Source organism: Mesoplodon mirus (assembly GCF_964341445.2).
Source record: "Mesoplodon mirus genome assembly, chromosome: 6".
Lineage (NCBI taxonomy): Eukaryota > Metazoa > Chordata > Mammalia > Artiodactyla > Ziphiidae > Mesoplodon > Mesoplodon mirus.
Genome location: NC_138982.1, coordinates 8,011,912 through 8,032,310, shown reverse-complemented (window position 1 = coordinate 8,032,310; position 20,399 = coordinate 8,011,912). Strand labels below are relative to the sequence as shown.

General features: G+C 36.5%; 1 protein-coding gene and 1 pseudogene across 4 annotated transcripts in view; one reads left to right on the top strand and one right to left on the bottom strand.

Moving 5' to 3' along the window:
* Positions 1–20,399, bottom strand: part of RASA2 (RAS p21 protein activator 2) — a gene marked incomplete at its 3' end in the record, with an annotated part of 119,401 nt that overhangs the window by 23,641 nt on the left and 75,361 nt on the right. For all 3 annotated transcript variants that reach the window (XM_082624395.1, XM_082624396.1, XM_082624397.1), the window contains exons 10-17: positions 13,703–13,859; positions 13,184–13,332; positions 12,061–12,175; positions 11,563–11,637; positions 10,993–11,116; positions 8,343–8,449; positions 3,563–3,646; positions 3,048–3,125 (exon numbers count right to left, since the gene is read on the bottom strand). In XM_082624395.1, coding sequence (XP_082480521.1) covers positions 3,048–3,125; positions 3,563–3,646; positions 8,343–8,449; positions 10,993–11,116; positions 11,563–11,637; positions 12,061–12,175; positions 13,184–13,332; positions 13,703–13,859 — 889 coding nt within the window. The remainder of the gene's footprint in view (positions 1–3,047; positions 3,126–3,562; positions 3,647–8,342; positions 8,450–10,992; positions 11,117–11,562; positions 11,638–12,060; positions 12,176–13,183; positions 13,333–13,702; positions 13,860–20,399) is intronic.
* On the top strand, positions 17,754–18,404 carry LOC309806050 (large ribosomal subunit protein uL22-like; annotated as a pseudogene). The gene has a single exon. The product of its transcript is annotated as a large ribosomal subunit protein uL22-like (transcript).

Genomic DNA, 20,399 nt, shown 5'->3' with positions numbered 1-20,399 from the left:
TGTGAATATTCACTAATGTGCTACATAAACATTACTGTGTGACACACTGGGGGTATTATATAATATATTGCATAGACCTATTATCTTTCAAAACTTTGAAAAACTGAATTCTGAAATACTTCCGTTCCCAAAGATTTCAGATACAGGATTGTGAACCTATACTGTGGGTCAGGAATTGTCAAACTATAGCTCAGCAGGCCAAATTCAACCCGTTTTTGTAAGGCCCACAAGAACAGTTTTAAAATTTTTAAAGGGTTGTAAAAACAAAGAAAAATATGTGGCAGTCTCCTTATGCAGCCATCAAAGCCTAAAGTATTTACTCACTGGCCCTTTACAGAAGAGTTTGCTGACTTTCATCATATATAATTGACTTTAGCCCTGAGAGCTAGTATTTCAGTTATGACTAAAGTGTAATTGGGTTCTTTGGAATAGCCTGAAAATCTAATAACCATTTAGAAACTTCCCATGGAAAATGTGGAAATGTGGTGGTCCAGAAAATCTGAAGTGCCCAAATCTAGCAATGGCAAACTACCCAGTGAAAAGCATTTAAGCTTCAAGAATACGCTACCTCAACTGGTCAAGGGGTTCCTGACATGTGGCATCTCTTCATGGGAGAGGGAAATTAGTAGTTCAGAAACGATTCCTGTTCTTAGAGAGGAATCCTATTTTGCCCCATAAATGAACTATTTATTTGTTTAGTCCTTGTTTTTTCCTTTATACTTTTCTATGTTGTCCCGCTTAGGGTTTAAAACAAAAACAAAGTACATTCCAATAAGGATGACATTGAGGCACCAGTGAATAATCTAAAGTAGAGTTTGTGGGCACAGTCATTTTCTCCTAAGACTGGCTGTAGATTGCCCACCAGAACCTCCACTTGTGGGATTTTCCAGTGGAATGTTTACTTCTAGTTTGCTGGAAGAAATCTTGGTAACTGAAAGAACAAGAACAGAGTTTCTTTTGAATTATATATGGGTGACACAGAACAAGTATCCAAGGAAACTAAAGAAATGTCCTATTACCTCTTCAGTTCTCACAGATCAACCATCCACTAATGGAGCGTGAAAGAGTTATTTGAATATTTCATTTCTTAATATTTGCCTGCGGGCACTAACTTTCTTATTTGATAAATATTTATTATTTATTTATGGTAATTATTAAATTTATTATTTATTTGTTGTATTGTTAAGGAATATGAGGTAAATCCACTTATATAAGGTGAAAGAAAACATAATAATTAAGATGGACTATAGGCAGGGTAAATATAGGCCTCAATTTGCTCAGGGCCATCCTTGTCTACAACTTTGGTCCCCTCATAATCAAAGTACTCCTTTTCACCCTTGAAAACTTTGTAGTTTTGAACACTAAATTATATGGTCAGCCTGTTTACAGACCTATTCAGGTTATTTTTCCTAAACTTTGTGGAAATAGTATAGGATTCAGAATTATAAACTATTTTCTTCTGGAGCAGTGATCAATGTCACTAGTGAGAACACCACTAATTGAGAAATTGGGTTTCATAAGCTTTTGTACTTTCTAGCACTGCACATATCTAGACAAGTAAATAATAAAGAAAATTCATATATTAGGGCAAAATATCCTATGTAAATGTGAGACAGGAGATGTACTATAGTGATAGTGCATGAGAATGTGAGTGGGTGACTCAGAGCAGATCAGGAACAGACTACACTCCTGGCACCCTTAAATACTTTCTCCACTGACATGACCAACTATACACATTCCGATCGTATCAGGAAAAATAAATCAGATGCTGCCATAGCCTAGGTCATTAAAAAATGGAAAAACAACCCCAAAACAAAAGACAGAACATCATAATCTTGCCAACAAAAGTCTGCCTACACTGTCCCACAAACTGTTTCAACAATGTCCTGAGAATAAAAGGGCAGCTTTTTCTCTGCCTATTCTTTTGAGAGACTTTCTCCTCAAAAACATTCAATGGTTGCTTAAAAAAAATTTTTTTTTGGTTGAACTTGCGCTATTATTCAAGATGAAAAAAATCCAACTGGCTTTAATTTTTTAAATGATCACTTTCATTTACGAGTCCCTGTAAGAAATTTAAAAGCACACATAAAAAACTACAAACAAAATATACTCCTGGCAGTCACCTGTGAATTATGCTACAGAAACTGAATGCAATCTTTAAAATCTAACCATGCTAATTTAGATTCATTAAGTTAGAATTGTGATAAATAAGATACAGTACTTTCTTCAAGCTAAGTTTAGATGTACTTAAAAATAACTTTTCTTTACAAATTTTTAGGATTTTACAACAATGCTACATTTTGTTTGGGGTGATTCAGAACTAAAGACTCAAGAAATCAAAAATCTTCCCCAAACATTCTCAATTTCTAAGTATAGCAACTTTTGTTTGTTGCAGCTCTTTTGTTATGACCTTATATACTATAGACTTTTGTACATTTTAAATTAAAGTAACTTTCCTCAGGTTACTAACCACAAGCCTATATTGTTTATAAGATATTCAAATAATTCATATATTTTCTCCAGTGGCAATTAAGTGCCCACTATACATCAGGTACCATTAAGTCTTTCCCCCTAGACCAAAGGTTCTTAATCAGAGGCAATTTTGTCCCTCAGGGGACTTTTGGCAACATTTAGAGACATTTTTAGTTGTAAAAACTGGGAACATGCTTCTGGCATCTAATAGTAGAGGCCAGGGCTGCTGTACATTTTACAGTGGACAAAAATGCCCCTCATGGTCAAGAATTGCCCAACCAAATTGTCAACAGTGCTGCTGTTAAGAAATATTAACTCTAGATATTTGTGATTTGTGTTACTAAGACACTGGCAATAGTAGCTGTTGCTAAAACTCATTTAGGTATTTTCACAGCTGAAAAACCCATAGTTCTGTATGGGAGGAGAAATATAGTAAAAGACAGCCTTTTCACGTTTGATGGACAGGTTAAACATTTTTTTAAAACTGGGGATTGATTCCTAGGAACAATATAAAATGTTATTTGCCTAATGCTATATGATAAGAAGTTAATATTTCCAGAGTAAAACAATCATACCTTTTTAACTGCCATAATATATCCTTCTTCTTGAAACATTTTGAAAAACTCACACATGAATGTTTCTTTGAAACTTGACTAAGAAAAAAAAAACACATGGAATTTATATATGTTAAGTAGAGAACTAAGAATATAATTGACTGTATTTTTAAACTTAGGATTAGGGCCTAAAGGGATTCAATCGTATATTTCAAGAGAGTTATAGGGCTTGGAGCTGAAGATTTCTCTCAACAGCTGCTGGATGATTATGGCACAAAAAGATAAATAAAAGGCTTTTGCATCTGTTAACTAGACTCTCTCTCCCATCTTAGACACATTAGTTTAAATGAAACTGTCTTCTGTAACAGGTGACTAAGACACAACATCTAAAAGACACCTATCGCCATCTATACATATATATGTTTTTGGTTCTGCTTTGTTTTTAATTTGAAAGGGAGTAAAGTGAGGGAGAAGGGATCACAGGGTACAACAACATTTAGAAGTGTGAATACAGAGCAAAAGATGTAAAGACTTACCTTGCTTTTGGACAGACTCCCCCAGCTTCCCAAAGTTTGAATGGTTTTTGAGATGAGAGTTAATGTTCTAACTGTCTGTGAATCCTAAAGAATGTAGAAAAGACACAAAAAGTCTTGTTAGGTTTTCAAGAAATAGAATTTGTGTAAAAAGTAGAATAGAGTGAACGGGCTACTTTGCTCTAAAACAGTGACTCAAAAATGTTCATTCAAACCAGCTAAAATCTAGCTAAGGTTTGGCACAATTCACTGAACTAAGGAATTAAGAGACTAAAGAAGCCACATGTAATTGACAGTTCCTCTCAAAGTAATTATATCTAATGACATGTTATACTTTCTTTTGAAAGCCATAATTTAATCAATATTAATTTTTGGGGGGTGGGTACAGTATGGCAGATGGGATTACGTAAAAAATTGTATTCACTTTTGGAATGTCAATGGCATCTACTTTTTTCTACCATATGACTTAAAATGGCAGTTTCCAAATTTTCTGTATTCAACCCACTTGTAAGCATATTCAGTACTTTTATGGCTTCTGCAATCAATTCTTTTCACCATGGAAGCAAAGACCTAAATTCAACTTAGGAAATGAGAAGTCACTTAGTTCATGTAGGATCTTAGCAGAAGGTAACTATTTGAGTCTATTATCCAGGCCTATCTGCCAGAAAGAAGTAAATACAAATAAAGTTGACTAAACAGTGCTCCCTAATGAATCCTTGCTGCTTCCTTTTTTTTTTTAAATTGAGGTATAATTTACATACAATAAAATGAACAGATTTTAAATGTATATAGTCTGATGAGTTTCCACCAATCCATCCATTTGTATAACCAATTCCCTTATCACTATATAAAACATCTTCTTTGTTTTTGAGATTCAAATACCCATAATCTGCCATCAAAAGACATGTTCAAGGGCTTCCCTGGTGGCGCAGTGGTTAAGAATCCGCCCGCCAATGCAGGAGATACGGGTTCGAGCCCTGGTCCAGGAAGATCCCACATGCCACGGAGCAACTAAGCCCATGCACCACAAGTACTGAGCCTGAGCTCTAGAGCCCGTGTTCCACAACTACTGAAGCCCGCGTGCCTAGAGCCCGTGCTCCGCAACAGGAGAAGCCACCGCAATGAGAAGCCTGCGCACTGCAGCGAAGAGTAGCCCCCGCTCGCCACAACTAGAGAAAGCCCACGCGCAGCAATGAAGACCCAATGTAGCCCAAAATAAATAAATAAATAAATATTTTAAAAAAGAGATGAAAAAGAATCAAAATAAAATTAAATTAAAAAAAAAAGACATGTTCAAGAAAATTTAGATACAGAAATGCTTTAGTTTAGTGTTTGGTTGACATTCCTTAATATTTTAGTATCCCCACACTGAAAATAGACAGTGACTGTGAAGGTGAAGAGATGACCAGGATGTAAGGCAATTCTGGAAAAGAAGGAATATCTGAGATATGATCATTACGATATACTCGTGAAACAGTTACGCACCTTAATTAAGGTTATTCAGAAATATTTTAGCTACAACATCCAGAAAATATTTTAGCTACAATATCTATAAAAGGTCCCTCCAATTCTCTGCCTTGAAGAATATAAAATTCTTAACGATGTGCTAACAACCTGAATTTGAACTGAATTTCATCAAGACTTCCCTGTTCAAATGTGGTTTTGAAATCAATGTTTTAGCTCATTATTTTCCTGAACTGGAAAAAGTGAGCAAACCATATTTTGCATAATTTCTGCATGTCAGAGGTTTGTTTACACCAATATGGCCCTCACTACTATTTGACAATCATATCATTTAGTTACTGCTGATTCCCTAGTGTACTCTACAAAGAAGCTGTTCTAAATTTTCACTCTGCTACTATCTGCCATCATAATTTTTCATAGATGCCCAGGACCTTAGTCATCTGGCACCTAGTACACAGACTAGCATTAGCATATAGTAGATGGTATATTACATTTATTAAATTGAACTGAAACGTTGACTCTGTCACCCCAAAACAACATATCCTATCCTTTTTTCCTTCTATTAAGTTGAACCATGTGAAATTGCTGTTGACTATTTTTGATCTACAAAAAAAACAAACCAAAACAATTTCATAGGATTCACCATAATACTTCAAAGGAGAAACTGTTCTTTCCCCCGGCAAGTTTATCCTATCACTTTTTCTTTTAAAGACACTCTTTCTGAATCATCCAGTATATTGACGTATTAATAAGGCCCCTTCTGTCTTTAATTTCTCCCTTTCTGTTGGTCTCTTCTCCTCTATTTAAACCACACATAGCTTTTCCCATTTTTGGAAAAGACATCATTTGATGAGCTCTCTCTCTCTGAGCGACCATCTTTCACCTATCAAACATTTACTGAGCACCTACTTGTCCTAGAAATTGTGCCATGTGCTTGGGATACACAAATTTGAAAAAGATCCAGCCCTTGCTGTTAAGGTATTGACAGTCCACATGCAGAGACAATAAATAGATGATTATAGAACAGTATGACAAGTGCCATGACAGAGAAAGCCCCAGGGTGCTACAGGCACATATAAGAGAGGAGCCTAACCCAGACTGAAGGGTTAGAGAAGTCTGCCTTGGCTGAGTCTTGGAAGGAGATATCAGTGAGAGACCAGGGGACAGGATGAGAAGGAAAGTTCAATCTTTCTTCTTCACTGTGAAACTTCTCAAAAGAATGGTCTACCATGTCAATGTTCCTATAACCCGTATTTTAAAATTAGTGTTTTTCAAAAGAAGTATTTATTCATGTGTATATGCACACACACATGTACATGCTTGAATTTGCCCATGTCTTTTAGCAGCAGGGCAAGCTCACTTTTGATATATTTCCTAGGTAAAACTGCATTCACCTACTTATTCCTTAATCTGCTGCAATTGGATTTTCTTCTTTTCTACTCTACTAATATTCTCAAAATTCAAAGAACTTATAAATGTAAAATCTAACAACCTTTAATTGGTTCTCCTCCTCAACCACTCTGTAACTTTCAATACTAGTCCTGACAATGTCATCACCCTCAGGTCACTGGGATCATTCCTTGCTCTCAATTTCTATAGTATGGATTGTCTATACTCCTTACTTGGTACTAATCAGGTGCTAGTTTTAGATTTAGGTATGTAGCTTTAGATTATGTGTCTTATATATTTGCCTTATTTCCCCAGTTAGAATGAAAGGCTCACTTAAAAGCAAACAGTAAAGTTATATGACAGTTTGAAGCAATCCTTCTGACATACTGATTGGAAAGGTGACTTCAAGTACAGAGTCTGTGGTTAGAAGGACTTTATCGTAACATCCGTTACAGGGATATGCAAATTCAAGTCTGAATATAAGGCAGGGTCACAAGCTCAGAGGTAGGAGTTCTGTTTATGTCCAGAATGTCATCAAGCTTTTGATGCCCCACAGCTCTGTCCAGCTTCAGTAACATAGCCACAGAAAGGACAGCCCTGTGAACAGAAGGCACTGGCCCAACCCTCCGCTGTAGCTACTCAGAGACCATTTGTTCTTTGACAAGAAAGTGTGCGTTGCTGCCACAGCAGCATGGTTTTACTCAGTTCTCAAAGTTAAGAAAGTGGCCGACGTGTAGCTGTCCAGAGAAGCATTGGCTGCAGAGCCCAGTTTAACTCCAAACCCTGTGTGTCTTCCCTACGCTGTATTAGTGAGTCTCCTAAGGGCAGGGAGTGTCTCTCCCTCATCACTGCATCTCCAGTGCTGAGCACAGCACCTGATACACTGCAGGTGCTCAAACGCCTGGCTGCCGAAGAGGCAGGAAGGAAGGAACACGGGTAAGCCCACAGCCTGGGAAGACTGAGTGGGTCAGTCAGTGAACTTTCTTAACCAGTTCAAATTGAGTGAGATCAAATCATAATTAGCTGTGTGACCCTGGAGAAGTCCTTGAATTGTGGTTTGCTTATCTATAAATAAAGATGAGAACAGAATTTTCCTCACAGGGTTACTGGGAGGACTGAGTAAGTTAGAACATATGAAGTACTTAGAAGAAGGCCTAGTGCAGAGCAAGGACTACATAAATGTTGGCTTTTATTATTACCATTTGTTATAAAAATCAGCAACAAAAACAACTAGATAAGATTATAAAATGTTTGGAACATAAAAGGTTAAAGAATTAGCAATAATACACTGTAGGAGAAGGAGAAAGAAACAGCAAAAATAAGGAAGTTTAAAATGTTAAGAAACATGTACATCTATGCAGTGCAGATTCAGATTTAAGTAACTAAATACGACTTCAGAACAGACAGATTATATGCCTTAAGTTTTAAATCTCCTATATTTATATCATCATCTCAGGTGAATAAAAAGTAAAACTATGGAGATACCAAACAAATTACATTCCAATGAAAGTTTCTACACCTTTCAGAAATGAGCCTCTTCAAATTTCTGTGAGATTTAAAGATATCTGCAAGATCAAACTAAACCTATAACTAATGAAAGAACAAAAAAGACATCCCTGTATTACAGAAATTTACAAACATACAGAACAGCAGAGGGAGAAGATGATGAATCTTCTTTGTACCCATCACCAAGCTGCAGCTATTACCAACACAGTATTATTATCCACGTGCATATCTTTTAACAATAACAAAAAAATAGAATTTTCCGCCTTCTCTGAAAGAATGAAATGGCTAAGAAAAATGCCCAGTAAATTTAATTATCTGTTATAAGAAAACATAGCCAAGTGAAACTTGCCTGTTATTTTATCTTTTCTTATTTTAATAAAAATAAATTAAAATGGAATAAAGCTTTGAGAAGAACAACACTTACTGGATGATGAGGTCGCAAATGAAAAGTATGAGGTGATACTACCGCTACAGCAAAGAAACGAAGAAACACAAAGCTGCTCACTGCAGAATACTGAACATGAGGGTCATCTGCAGGAAAAAAATGGTGAAATGTCATGCACAAAAACACTGAATTAAAAAACAGATGACCAGGTAAAAAATATTGGAAAAACATGTAAATTAAATAGGAGATAAATATAATTTGTATAGTAAGAACTGAGTTGATGAAATGATAGTAATGGTTATGACTAAATCAAAGGAAAAAAATCCTATGACTAAAAAAAATCTGAAATAATAAAGAAAGTGAAAGACAAAGCTGCTAGGTTGTCAGAAATACTTTAATTTGGAAAAATACCTCTTTCCTCATCTGCAAGAAGAGACTCCCGAAATTACAACAACGAAAATAAAGGTAGTATCTAGCACTACCTAGTGGTAATTCTGAGTCCCCTAAGACTAAGAGAGGTGATTGTCTTCAGTTTTGGGATACTGTTTCAATTTTCCCCTCAAAAACCTTGACAATATCAAAGGTTATGTAATAAAAACAATTAGACAGAAACCTTTACTTTAAAAAAGCTACCAATATTCCCTACAAAAATGCAGATGAACTGAAGACAACTTGTGGCTTTGATCATTCAGCTAAGCTTTTGTTGCTGACTGGAGTCAACACTTAACAATCAATCAGATGGTAGAGAAGCAGGTGAGGGAAACAATGTCTGCATTTGGTCTGAGTTTTAACTCTTCTAAGTCACTCAGCAGGTGGTCACCCACAAGTCATTTAATGTGGAGTTCTTTAGTAACACTTGCTTCCCATGACTGCCTCCCCACTCCCCACCCATCTTCCCAGGGCAGTAAGAACAAATGAGAAAATAATGAAAATACTTTATGAGAACAGAACTATCGCTACTGGAGTCTACTGAGAATATCTAAGGCCAACAAAAAGATAGTTAAGGAAATATGTTTGCATTTATTAAAAAATCATACGATGTGTTTTAGATTATTCACATAAACAAGAATGAAACAGCTGATGCATACTGAAGGCCAAATTCACTGGGTAGTGTAGAGCACGGTGAGCAGTAGCATGCTTTGGAGTGGGCCGGGCCCAGGTGTGAGACCCTGCTCGCCTGCTGGCCATGTCACGGACCTTGGGCAAATTACTTGACTTCCCTAAACCTCAGTTTCATTAACTACTGCAGGGGAGCAGTACCTGTCTCATGTGGTGTTGTGTAGGTGAGAGAGAGGAGATAGTGAGGCTAGCACTGTGCCTGTTCACTAAGTCCTCAATGTGGTTATTATGATCTAACACATTATTTAAAAATATAATTTCAGGGCTTCCCTGGTGGCACAGTGGTTGGGAGTCCACCTGCCGATGCAGGGGACACGGGTTCATGCTCCGGTCCGGGAGGATCCCACATGCCGCGGAGCAGCTGGGCCCGTGAGCCGTGGCCGCTGAGCCTGCGCATCGGAGCCTGTGCTCCGCAACGGGAGAGGCCACAACAGTGAGAGGCCCGCGTACGGCAAAAAAAAAAAAATATATATATATATATATATATAACTTCAGTCAGCATTTCATCTTTCCATACTTTAATGTCTCTGCTCCCCTTATTTTCATTACAAAGTCTAGATTTAGTATGCTTATTTCAAGTTAACTGTTTATATTTTTACTATAATTAGCAAAGACATCTAGGGCTGAATTTATCTACATGTTAGTTAGACAACTCAACCCCACTTTAGCTTTGGGTAATTTAGTGGAGCAGCAGATAACTGCACACACCTGTGTGCACACAACACTTAAAAAAATATGATAAAATAGCAAAATCTCTTCAGATGGTTACAGAAATAAACTTACAGTTTCACACGGCTGGATAAGACTGATAATTTAAGCAGCTGCCTTACCTCCTTACCCTCCCCCCCCATTACAGGCAGATCTGGAAAGACAGCCATAGTAAGTTTATTTACTTATCAGAGATGCATATAATTAGAATAATTCCAAGTACTGACAATCAGAGATAGCAGCTGTTAATTTAACTGAAATGTTTCTAAGCAAAGCCTTGACACAGGTGTTCTTGCAAAATTAAAGCATGCCAGATATTGATATATGTTACCTCAAAATTCTATGTATATTGCAACAGAGATGTTTCTAATGTCTAAAACCATTTTTGCAAAAACCTCTCATCACTAAGACCTTAGCATTCTCAAACTGTCAAATCTAGTCAGTTGTACAGAACTTAAAAATTCTCACTATTTTGAGTGCATGCAAGTGGAAAAGGTAGTTGGTACAAATAACAAAGCTGTTTTTGTTTATCATATTTAACAGTCTCGTAAGCAGCTGGTATAAATATTTACTTATATACTGTTATGGTTCTAAATTTCTGCCTTTCTTAAAATTAGTGTTGATTTTGATTTGCTTGTATAAAGTTGCTATTATATTGAAATAAACAAGAGTATTCTGTTTAGAGATTACAAGAAAATTAAATCAGATGTTTCATTAAAAAGCTAGAACTATTTTGAAAAATGAAAGAAGACTATACTTAACAAACCATAAACACATTCACATAAACCAAATAGATAACAAATCTACAGAAAAATCAAGTATAGAAAAAAAATGGCGTATTTTAGTAAAACAAGGCACTTACTAGGAAATCTTTGAGTGGCCATTTGCCTTAGAGAATAAAAGATATCACACATTACAGTGGGGCAACTCATACTTGATTTTACAATTGTACTGAATAACTTGTCTACATAGTAGCGCAGATTCTCCTGTAGGATTTAAAAAGGTAAACATTAAGATTTTGACTTTTATGCATCTTCAATAGCCTTTATGGAAAAAAATTCAGCGAAAATGAGATATATTAGGCAGTCACCATCTAGTATTCTAAAGCTTTGCTTCCCTTCTCTAAACACACTCAGCTAAAGGACAATTGCATCCTGAACTCATTTAGTGAATTAGATTTAGACTAGTTAGATATAAGAGGTGAATGTATGGAATAAAATTCATAAGAAGCAGCAGAGAATAAAATGATCCAAAGAGAAATGAGGGAAATAACATTCTAAAAACTAGACACAGGAAATGCTGCTAATAGTATGGGCATCATGCAAATGAAAAGCACTGCTCTCCTCCAAATAACATTACTACAACATAAGTGGGAGACAGGTATACCATTAAGACCAATTTTAATGCAGTTATAAAGACAGCGAAGACTTACCTTATTATTTTCTACATTATCTCCCTCTTTCAATTTAATAGGATCAATTTCACAGGATTTTGAGGATTCACATATCTGGAAAATAGATCAATTTTTCATCTAATGCTCTAAATAATGGGGCAAAATGAAAATAACTATTATTTTTCTGATCATACAATTATAAAAATTAAAACTGTAACAAAGTTTAAAACCCCCATCCAGAGATAATGTATACAATATGCCTAAAGAACTGTATCAAAAAACATTTCTCATATATTTGAAACTCCAGCTAAAATAAACCCTATAACAAAGAAATAATTATGTAGAGTATACTACAATGTGCCCTTTAAGTAAAAATCCATTGATGGAAAAGTAAATCATTTATTTTACTTCTAAAGTGTTCACCTGTGTTCTTTCACTAATGTGTGAATGGATATATCATCCCCATCAGTAGATAACTTGATGAAAGAGATGCTATAATAAGGACAAACTATTAGTATCAGAGGTTATATTCTGTACCTCATCTAGAATAGGTTTTAATGTTACTTTCAGGTAGTGCCTTCCCACTATTTTCATCATCTCATCCAGACATCGGGTAGCCAAGGAATTTCCTCTAAAAATTGTGTTTGCATCTCTGAAATACAAATAGAAATAAGGTGAAATCAAGTGTAATAAACAAAGGCTGTAAAATCAATAATGAGGTATTTGACTTTGGTCATATAAACAATTTTAGTAATTTTTACCAACCTGCTACAATTAGGATTTTCAAACTTACCAAAAACATAAAAAAATAAGTTAGGAAAAAAAAGTAACCTATATTTGAACTACAAAAGTAGTGTGTGTCTAAAACAAGTGTTAGACTATGACAGGAACAGGAAGCCATCTGATTGCTTTTAATGTCACACATGGGCATATAAGGGTGCTACATAATGGATAAGGGGGAAAAAACCCTTCTGTCCTGGTGTTTTATTTGTGACATGTGACTCATTACAACAATAAAGAAGCAAAGATTAATAACAGGAAATTTTAACAATGAGTGAAAAAAATCTTTTAATTGTTAACTTTACTGTTGGTGGATACTGCTTGCTATCTTAAAGACCTGCCTTTTATTACTTGCTAAGCAGTTCTTTTACGACCTCTATACAGAACGGCTGGTCAATACAAGAGAACTGAGGTTACAAAAACAATTTGGGGGGCTTCCCTGGTGGCGCAGTGGTTGTGAATCTGCCTGCCAATGCAGGGGACACGGGTTCGAGCCCTGGTCTGGGAAGATCCCACATGCCACGGAGCAACTAAGCCCATGCGCCACAACTGCTGAGCCTGTGCTCTAGATCCCGTGAGCCACAACTACTGAGCCCATGTGCCTCAACTACGGAAGCCCACGCGCCTACAGCCCGTGCTCCACAACAAGAGAGGCCACTGCAGTGAGAAGCCCGCACACTGCAACGAAGAGTAGCCCCCGCTCTCTGCAACTAGAGAAAGCCCGCGCGCTGCAACGAACACCCAACACAGCCAAAATAAATAAATAAATAAATTTATAAAAAATAATTAAAAAAAGAAATACTTAAAAAAAAACAATTTGGCAAATTAAGGTCCAATTTCAACAGCACATAATTAACATTTAGTAAAATATAACTCTTACTGTGTATCCTTCAAGTCTAATTCAGCTACTGCAGTGGCAAAAGGAACAAGTTTATCATGGTGGAGCAGCAGTCGTACAAGGGGCAAAACAGCATCATTTTTATCTCGACATATTTCACCCAAAATGTAAGCAGCTGAGGCAGATATTGGCTAGAATACAGAAAGGTAGAAAACAAGCACAAAATCAAAGAAGCATGATTAAATATTCAATCATTAGCCTTTAAAAAGTAATTCAAATATGTTCATTAATGGTAACTGTTGTATAGAATAATATTTAATATTCTAGATTTTTATCAGAGATGAAATTTGGAGCAGATATTGGTATACAGTACTCTGGTTCAGAATATATATTTATATATATATATACACACATACATACAGAGTGTCTCTGTGTGTGTATATATATATACACGTATACATAGTTTTAATAAAACCTGATACTCTGAAATCTTTTCCTCATCATTTACAGAATTATTTTAGCCTTTCCATATTAAGTTAACACACAAGATTTTTAAAGTACCTGAACATCTGGTGATTTTAGCAGCAAAGTTTTCAAAGGACCATAGTACTCTGAAGGAAGCACACAGTCTTCTGTATAACATATATTTAATCGAAGGGATCCCAGGTCATCAGTTTTAGATGACTTGTTTCCGTTGTCTCTTGGTTGTAGCAAGTACCTAAAGTAAAAATAGAATCAATTCTATGCAATGGTAATGGGCATCAAAGTTGGTGAGGTAAACAAACAGCTAAGCTATCAAAAAACTAAATCAAAAAAGTCAACTTAATATTTAATGTTAGGATAATTCATTAAATAGCAGAGTATTCATTTTCAGAGGCTTAATAGTGGCTGTCTATTGAACTAGAAAGCTAAAAGTAGATTTTAATCCAGGAAAAAAAAGTATAGATAATACAAAAATCAAGATCTCGAAAGGACTGAATAAGAGTCTGATTAGCTTGCAGGTTAGGAAAAAAATAATAAAAAATAAAACACAAAATCTAACACATTATCAAAAATAACTCTTTACCAACTAAATTTAAGAAAGACACATTTGGTTGAAATAGATAAGACATACTACAAGAAGGTATAAGTGATCTCATTTTAAAGTAAATCCTACATTGTAAAAATTTGAACTTTTTTTTTTTTTTTTTTGTGATACGCAGGCCTCTCACTGTTGTGGCCTCTCCCGTTGTGGAGCACAGGCTCCGGACACGCAGGCCCAGCGGCCATGGCTCATGGGCCCAGTCGCTCCGCGGCATGTGGGATCTTCCCGGACCGGGGCACGAACCCGCGTCCCCTGCATCGGCAGGTGGACTCTCAACCACTGCGCCACCAGGGAAGCCCTGAACTTATTTTTTAAAAGTTAGTGATTGAAGGTTTATAAAGGATTTTTATATTATTAAAGGATTCACAGTGCAAATATATTGAAAATGTTTTTATTTGCAACAATCAGATTTACATGAATTTTTTGAGGTAAGTAAAAGGCAAAAAATATATATGTAAAAAATAGAGGCAGCTTTAAATATTCCAAGGAAGAGAAGTGTTTAAAAATCAAGAGAAGTTTATAGGACCAAAACCAGAAATCTAAGTTATTTCTAAAGACTTTCTGTCATGGAAATTTAAAAATACATACAAAAGTAAAAAGAGTAGCATACTGAACTCCCATGTACCATCACCTAACTTCAATAATTATCAACTCAAGGCTATTCTTGTTTTAGCCATCTCTCTACTCAGTCCTCCCATCCCACTCCTGCATTATTTTAAAACAATTTCCAGGTGTTTTATAATTTCATCTATAAATATTTAAGTACATATAACTATATAACTATAAATATATATATAAACTTTTAAAAATCATTGCTATCCCGTCAGTATGCAAATTCTCCCAAACTTAACAGTTTTCTATATTCTATTCAAATCCAAGTTTTAGAGATTGTAATTGGTTGATAGCTTAAGTTTCTTTTAACCTATAGATTCCCTCTAACCACTAAGAAATCAGGTAATTTATCTAGACAGTTTTCCAGACTTGGGACTCTGTTAACTCTATCTCCATGATGTCATTTAACATGTTCTTTTGTCTCCTCTGTATTTCCTGTAGTATTGTAGATAGATCTAGGAGCTTGGTTAGATTCCGATTTCATATTCTGGCAAGAACATTTCATTTAGAGTGTTGTGTAGTCCCACCAAGAGGCACTAATGTCTGACTGTTCTCTCTTTTTGTGATATTAGCAATCACTGATGACCACTGCCGAGAGTCATTAATCTGCACAGGTTGCAAAATGATAACTATAATTCTATCATCCCTCCTTCACTCATGAGCTAGAATGCTTTTTATAAAGGAGTCAGTAGTTTTGATATTTACTTTTGATGTCTTCCCCTAACAGACTAACTTGTTTAAAAATAGAAGAGAGGGGGGTTTTAATAGAATTCTAGCTTTCAGAAAGATATGATAAAGATATAAAAGAGAACTAGAGAATTAACCAAGAAAAATTTAAAAGATGAAGGAATGGTAATGTAAGGAGAAGAAATTATACAGAAATTGTATCACTACCCACAAAACAGGAATTCTTGTCTCAGAAGACCAACCTTCAGAACTTCTAGTCTCTGATTTGAGAAATAATGATTTAAAGAATTTGCCTATGGAAATAACTGGAAATAAGCCTATTAGCAAAGATGACTCTGAAGTGCCTCTAAGGGAAGTCTAGCTGGCTGATCCCCAAGCATCCTGATGTGGGCATCACTATGGTCAATTTCCAACAATGCAGTGTATGTTCTGTAGCTTTGCAGACTCAGATACCTAGTTTTAACAGCACATCTCAAAGTGAACTTGAATTGCAATGATTGAGCACAGAGACTAATATATTTAAAACAGAAGGCCAATTACTAAATTTATGAAAAGAAATACTGTTGACCCTTGAACAACATGGGTTTGAACTTCATGGTTCCTGGAAGTAATCCCCCATGGATACCGAGGAAAGACTGTACAACAGTCAAATGGCAAAGAGACCCACACTTTTTTGTGACTAATACATTTTATTATGGAAATGTTAATTCACAAAAGTAGGGAGAAGGGTGATAATATTAGTAAGCAACACCTTCACCATCACCCCCATGCACTTATCACTTGGCTTCAACAATTATCACCATTTCCCATAGTGTTTCATCTACATCTCCTACTTCAACTAATACCTTTTTTTACCTGTTAATACAATTGTTTATGTTTGATCAGTACATTTTTTACCTATTGGTAAGCTATTTGGAAAGCCAAATTATTTATCAGAAGGTGCTGTGGTGAGTACAGAGACACAACACAGAGATCTAAGGAAATCTGAAGAATCTCTCAGCTAAGACAATTTTGCCAAGGAAAGAACAATACTTCTAGAACAGAATCCCCTTACCGCTCGACTGTGCTTGAATGGGCAGCAGCCACCCATGTTGGCCTCTTTGGGACACATTTTTATTCTGCCCCATCTATTTTTTTTTTTTTTTTTTTTTTTTTGCGGTATGCGGGCCTCTCACTGTTGTGGCCTCCCCCGTTGCGGAGCACAGGCTCCGGATGCGCAGGCCCAGCGGCCATGGCTCACGGGCCCAGCCGCTCCGCGGCATATGGGATCCTCCCAGACCGGGGCACGAACCCGTATCCCCTGCATCGGCAGGCGGACTCTCAACCACTGCGCCACCAGGGAGGCCCTGCCCCATCTATTTTAACTTATGTTTTCTGTATATGGAAGGATAAAATTACTTGTGTTACAGTTAAAACCCAGCCTCCCAGGGACTGCGCCTACCCATCCTAAACAGTGTCCTCATACTCTAGTCAGGTTACAGACTCTGTTTTGGTTTGTTCTATGGAAATTATACTCAGAGGGCATCTCTAATTCCCTTATCTCTGAATTACTGGGGGAAGGAATATGCTTTATCCCTCTGGTACTCCCATAAAACTACAAAATACCTGCAAAACAGGTCTACAGTCCTAACACGGCACATTCTTTGCAGAGGGATTTGGGCAATGTTATGCCAGTTATTCGTTTTTATGCATACACTGTTCTAGGACGCTCAGGAACTCCAGAGGGCTTGCTCCTGCCACTCTTTTTAAACCTGTCTCCTTGGGTTCCTTTGGCAGGATAAGAAATTCCTATGGACAAAATACTTCACCCATGTCTACTTGAACAAAATACAGAATTTCAAAACTGTCCTCCCCATTCCTTGAAAAGATCATTTTTTTAAATGAGAAGGGACCACTCACTCAATTTTCTTTTTAATAATATTTTATAAGCAAGGGACACTCAAATCTTTGCTGACAGCTTAAAACAGAATATTTTTGAGTTTTAAATATATTCAAAAATATTTATGCCAAAGTACAAATTTATTATGGTACACTGGTTAAGAGCACAAACTTTGCAGTCAAAGAGTTTGGTCCAAATCACAGCTGTATGACCTTGGGAAAACTGCTCAATCTCTCTGTGCTTGTTTCCTTACCTCTTAAATAAGGGGTAATAATAGTACCTAACTGATTTAATCCCTAAGGAGGTTATATAAGTAAAGCACTTAGAATAGTGCCTTGTACACAGTAAATGTTATTTATAAAACATTTATATACATATAACTGTTACCACTTAAAATATATTAAATAGCTTTTCCGGTAAACGGCCTGAGGTAACCTCTAAAAATGGTTCGTTATTCACTTGACCCAGAAAACCACAAAAAATCAGGCAAATCAAGAGGTTCAAATCTTCGTGTTCACTTTAAGAACACTCGTGAAACTGCCCAGGCCATTAAGTGTATGCATATCTGAAAAGCCACCGAGTATCTGAAGGATGTCACTTTACAGAAGCAATGTGTGCCATTCCATCATTACAATGGTGGAGTTCGTAGGTGTGCCCCAGGCCAAACAGTGGGGCTGGACACAGGGTTGGAGGCCCAAAAGGAGTGCTGAATTTTTACTGCACATGCTCAAAAACGCAGAGAGTAACGCTGAACTTAAGGGCTTAGATGTAGATTCTCTGGTCATTGAGCACATCCAGGTGAACAAAGCCCTCCCAAGATACGGCACAGGATTTATAGAGCCCATGGTAGGATCAACCCATACATGAGCTCTCCCTGCCACAATGAGATGATCCTCACTGAAAAAAAACAGATTGTTCCTAAACCAGAAGAGGAGGTTGCACAGAAGAAAAAGATATCCCAGAAGAAACTGAAGAAACAAAAACTTATGGCCTGGGAATAAATGCTGTAAAAAAATAAATGCAAGTAAAAGTTAAAAAACATATATATGTAAAATAACTATACATAATGTCATTATTTATATAATTATGTACATGTAATTTATTATTTTAAAACACTGTTACAAAAATCTCAATTTAAACAATCTAAAGGAGCCCTGGTGAATTAAGCAATCTTGTATGAATTAGAGCTAAAAAGAAAAACCTCGGGCTTCCCTGGTGGCTCAGTGGTTAAGAGTCCGCCTGCCGATGCAGGGGACATGGGTTCGTGCCCCGGTCCGGGAAGATCCCACGTGCCGCGGAGCGGCTGGGCCCATGAGCCATGGCCGCTGAGCCTGCGCGTCCGGAGCCTGTGCTCCGCGATGGAAGAGGCCACAACAGTGAGAGGCCCATGTACCGCAAAAAAAAAAAAAGAAAAAGAAAAACCTGAAGATTTGTTAAGTAGGGGATATCTGGTGTGTCTGAGGTCTAGGGATACAAAAAAAAAACCAACAAAAAACAAAAAAAACACCTCAAATATATTTTCTTCAGTGTTTGAATGAAGTGTTTCAGTGTGAAAGAATAAGGAACAGGAAACAAAGAGAAGTTATCAACTGAAAGTGGCACTCAGTTGCTCACATGTATTTTTTTATTCATATTTAGACAAAAAAGCAATCCTAATGTTCTCAAGAGTCAGCAGTTTTGACAGCCCCTCAACAGAAAAAAAATCAGCATTTGAAAAATTTTAACAAGGTGTGTATAATTAAAATTGAGGTAGGCAGGCAAAAACTACAATTATTTGTGTATAATGCTGCCTAATCTGGAAAATAACTGTTCAGAGGCACCTTTACTAATACTTAAATGTTATTTCAGGTTCCAGAAAGATAATCATTATCAACAGATTTTTTACTAAAGATAGGAGATTAAAGATAGGTGCCAAAATTAGCAAACCAGAAAGCCAACTCATCTTAAAGTAAATATTAACCTAGTTTTAAATGTGTATAAAGTGCTTAAATTGAAAAAAACTACAACCATGTGTTTTATTTACTACTTGAACCTTACTTTCAAAATTTTAAATCATAACATGAAAGGATGTTTGCATCTATTTTCTTAATGTTCATTTTGGATCATTTAGGAGGAAATGACTGTACCAGTGTGTACAGTCACACAAAGGCTTTGCACATGTTCAGTTCTCTGACACTGATGTAACTGGTGAAATGAGACTGAACTAGATGATCACTGAGGTTCTCTTTATTTATACCATTACAAACCAATGGAATACTGGTACCAAAACAAAAAAAGATGCAGAAATTCTATATGTACTGATGTGGAATAATGGTGATGACAGCGGCAATAACTGTCATGATGAGAGCCTGAGCTACACCCACTTGTAACTTACTTTACATGAAACCAATTCACCCCCTAACAACTTTGGGAGGCAGGCACTGTTTGTACTCTCCCCATTTGACAGCCAAAGAAAGCGAAGGCATGCAGGTGGAACAACTTGTCCAAGGTCACCCAGGTAGTTAATGACAGAGTTGGGATTTCAACCAAGGCAGATTCGTTCTGGAGTCCATACTCTTAACCACTATAAAAAGTCAACAAATACTTACTGAAGTTCTACTAAATTGAAAGTGAAAGAAAGTAAGGTACAGAATATGATACAGAATGTGTCCATTAAGGACCTAATTAAACTCAAAAGCCTTTGCACAGCAGAGGAAACCATAAACAAAATGAAAAGACAACCCACAGAATGGAAGAAAGTATTTGCAAACGATGAGACTGACAAAGGATTAGTTTCCGAAATTTACAAACAGCTCATGCAGCTCAATATCAAAAAAAAAAAAAACCCAATCACCAGACATTTCTCCAAAGAAGACATATGGATGGCCAAGAGGCACATGAAAAGATGCTCAACATCACTAATTCTTAGAGAAATCCAAATCGAAACTACGAGTTATCACCTCACACCAGAGAGAATGGCCATCATCAAAAAGTCTACAAACAATAAATGCTGGAGA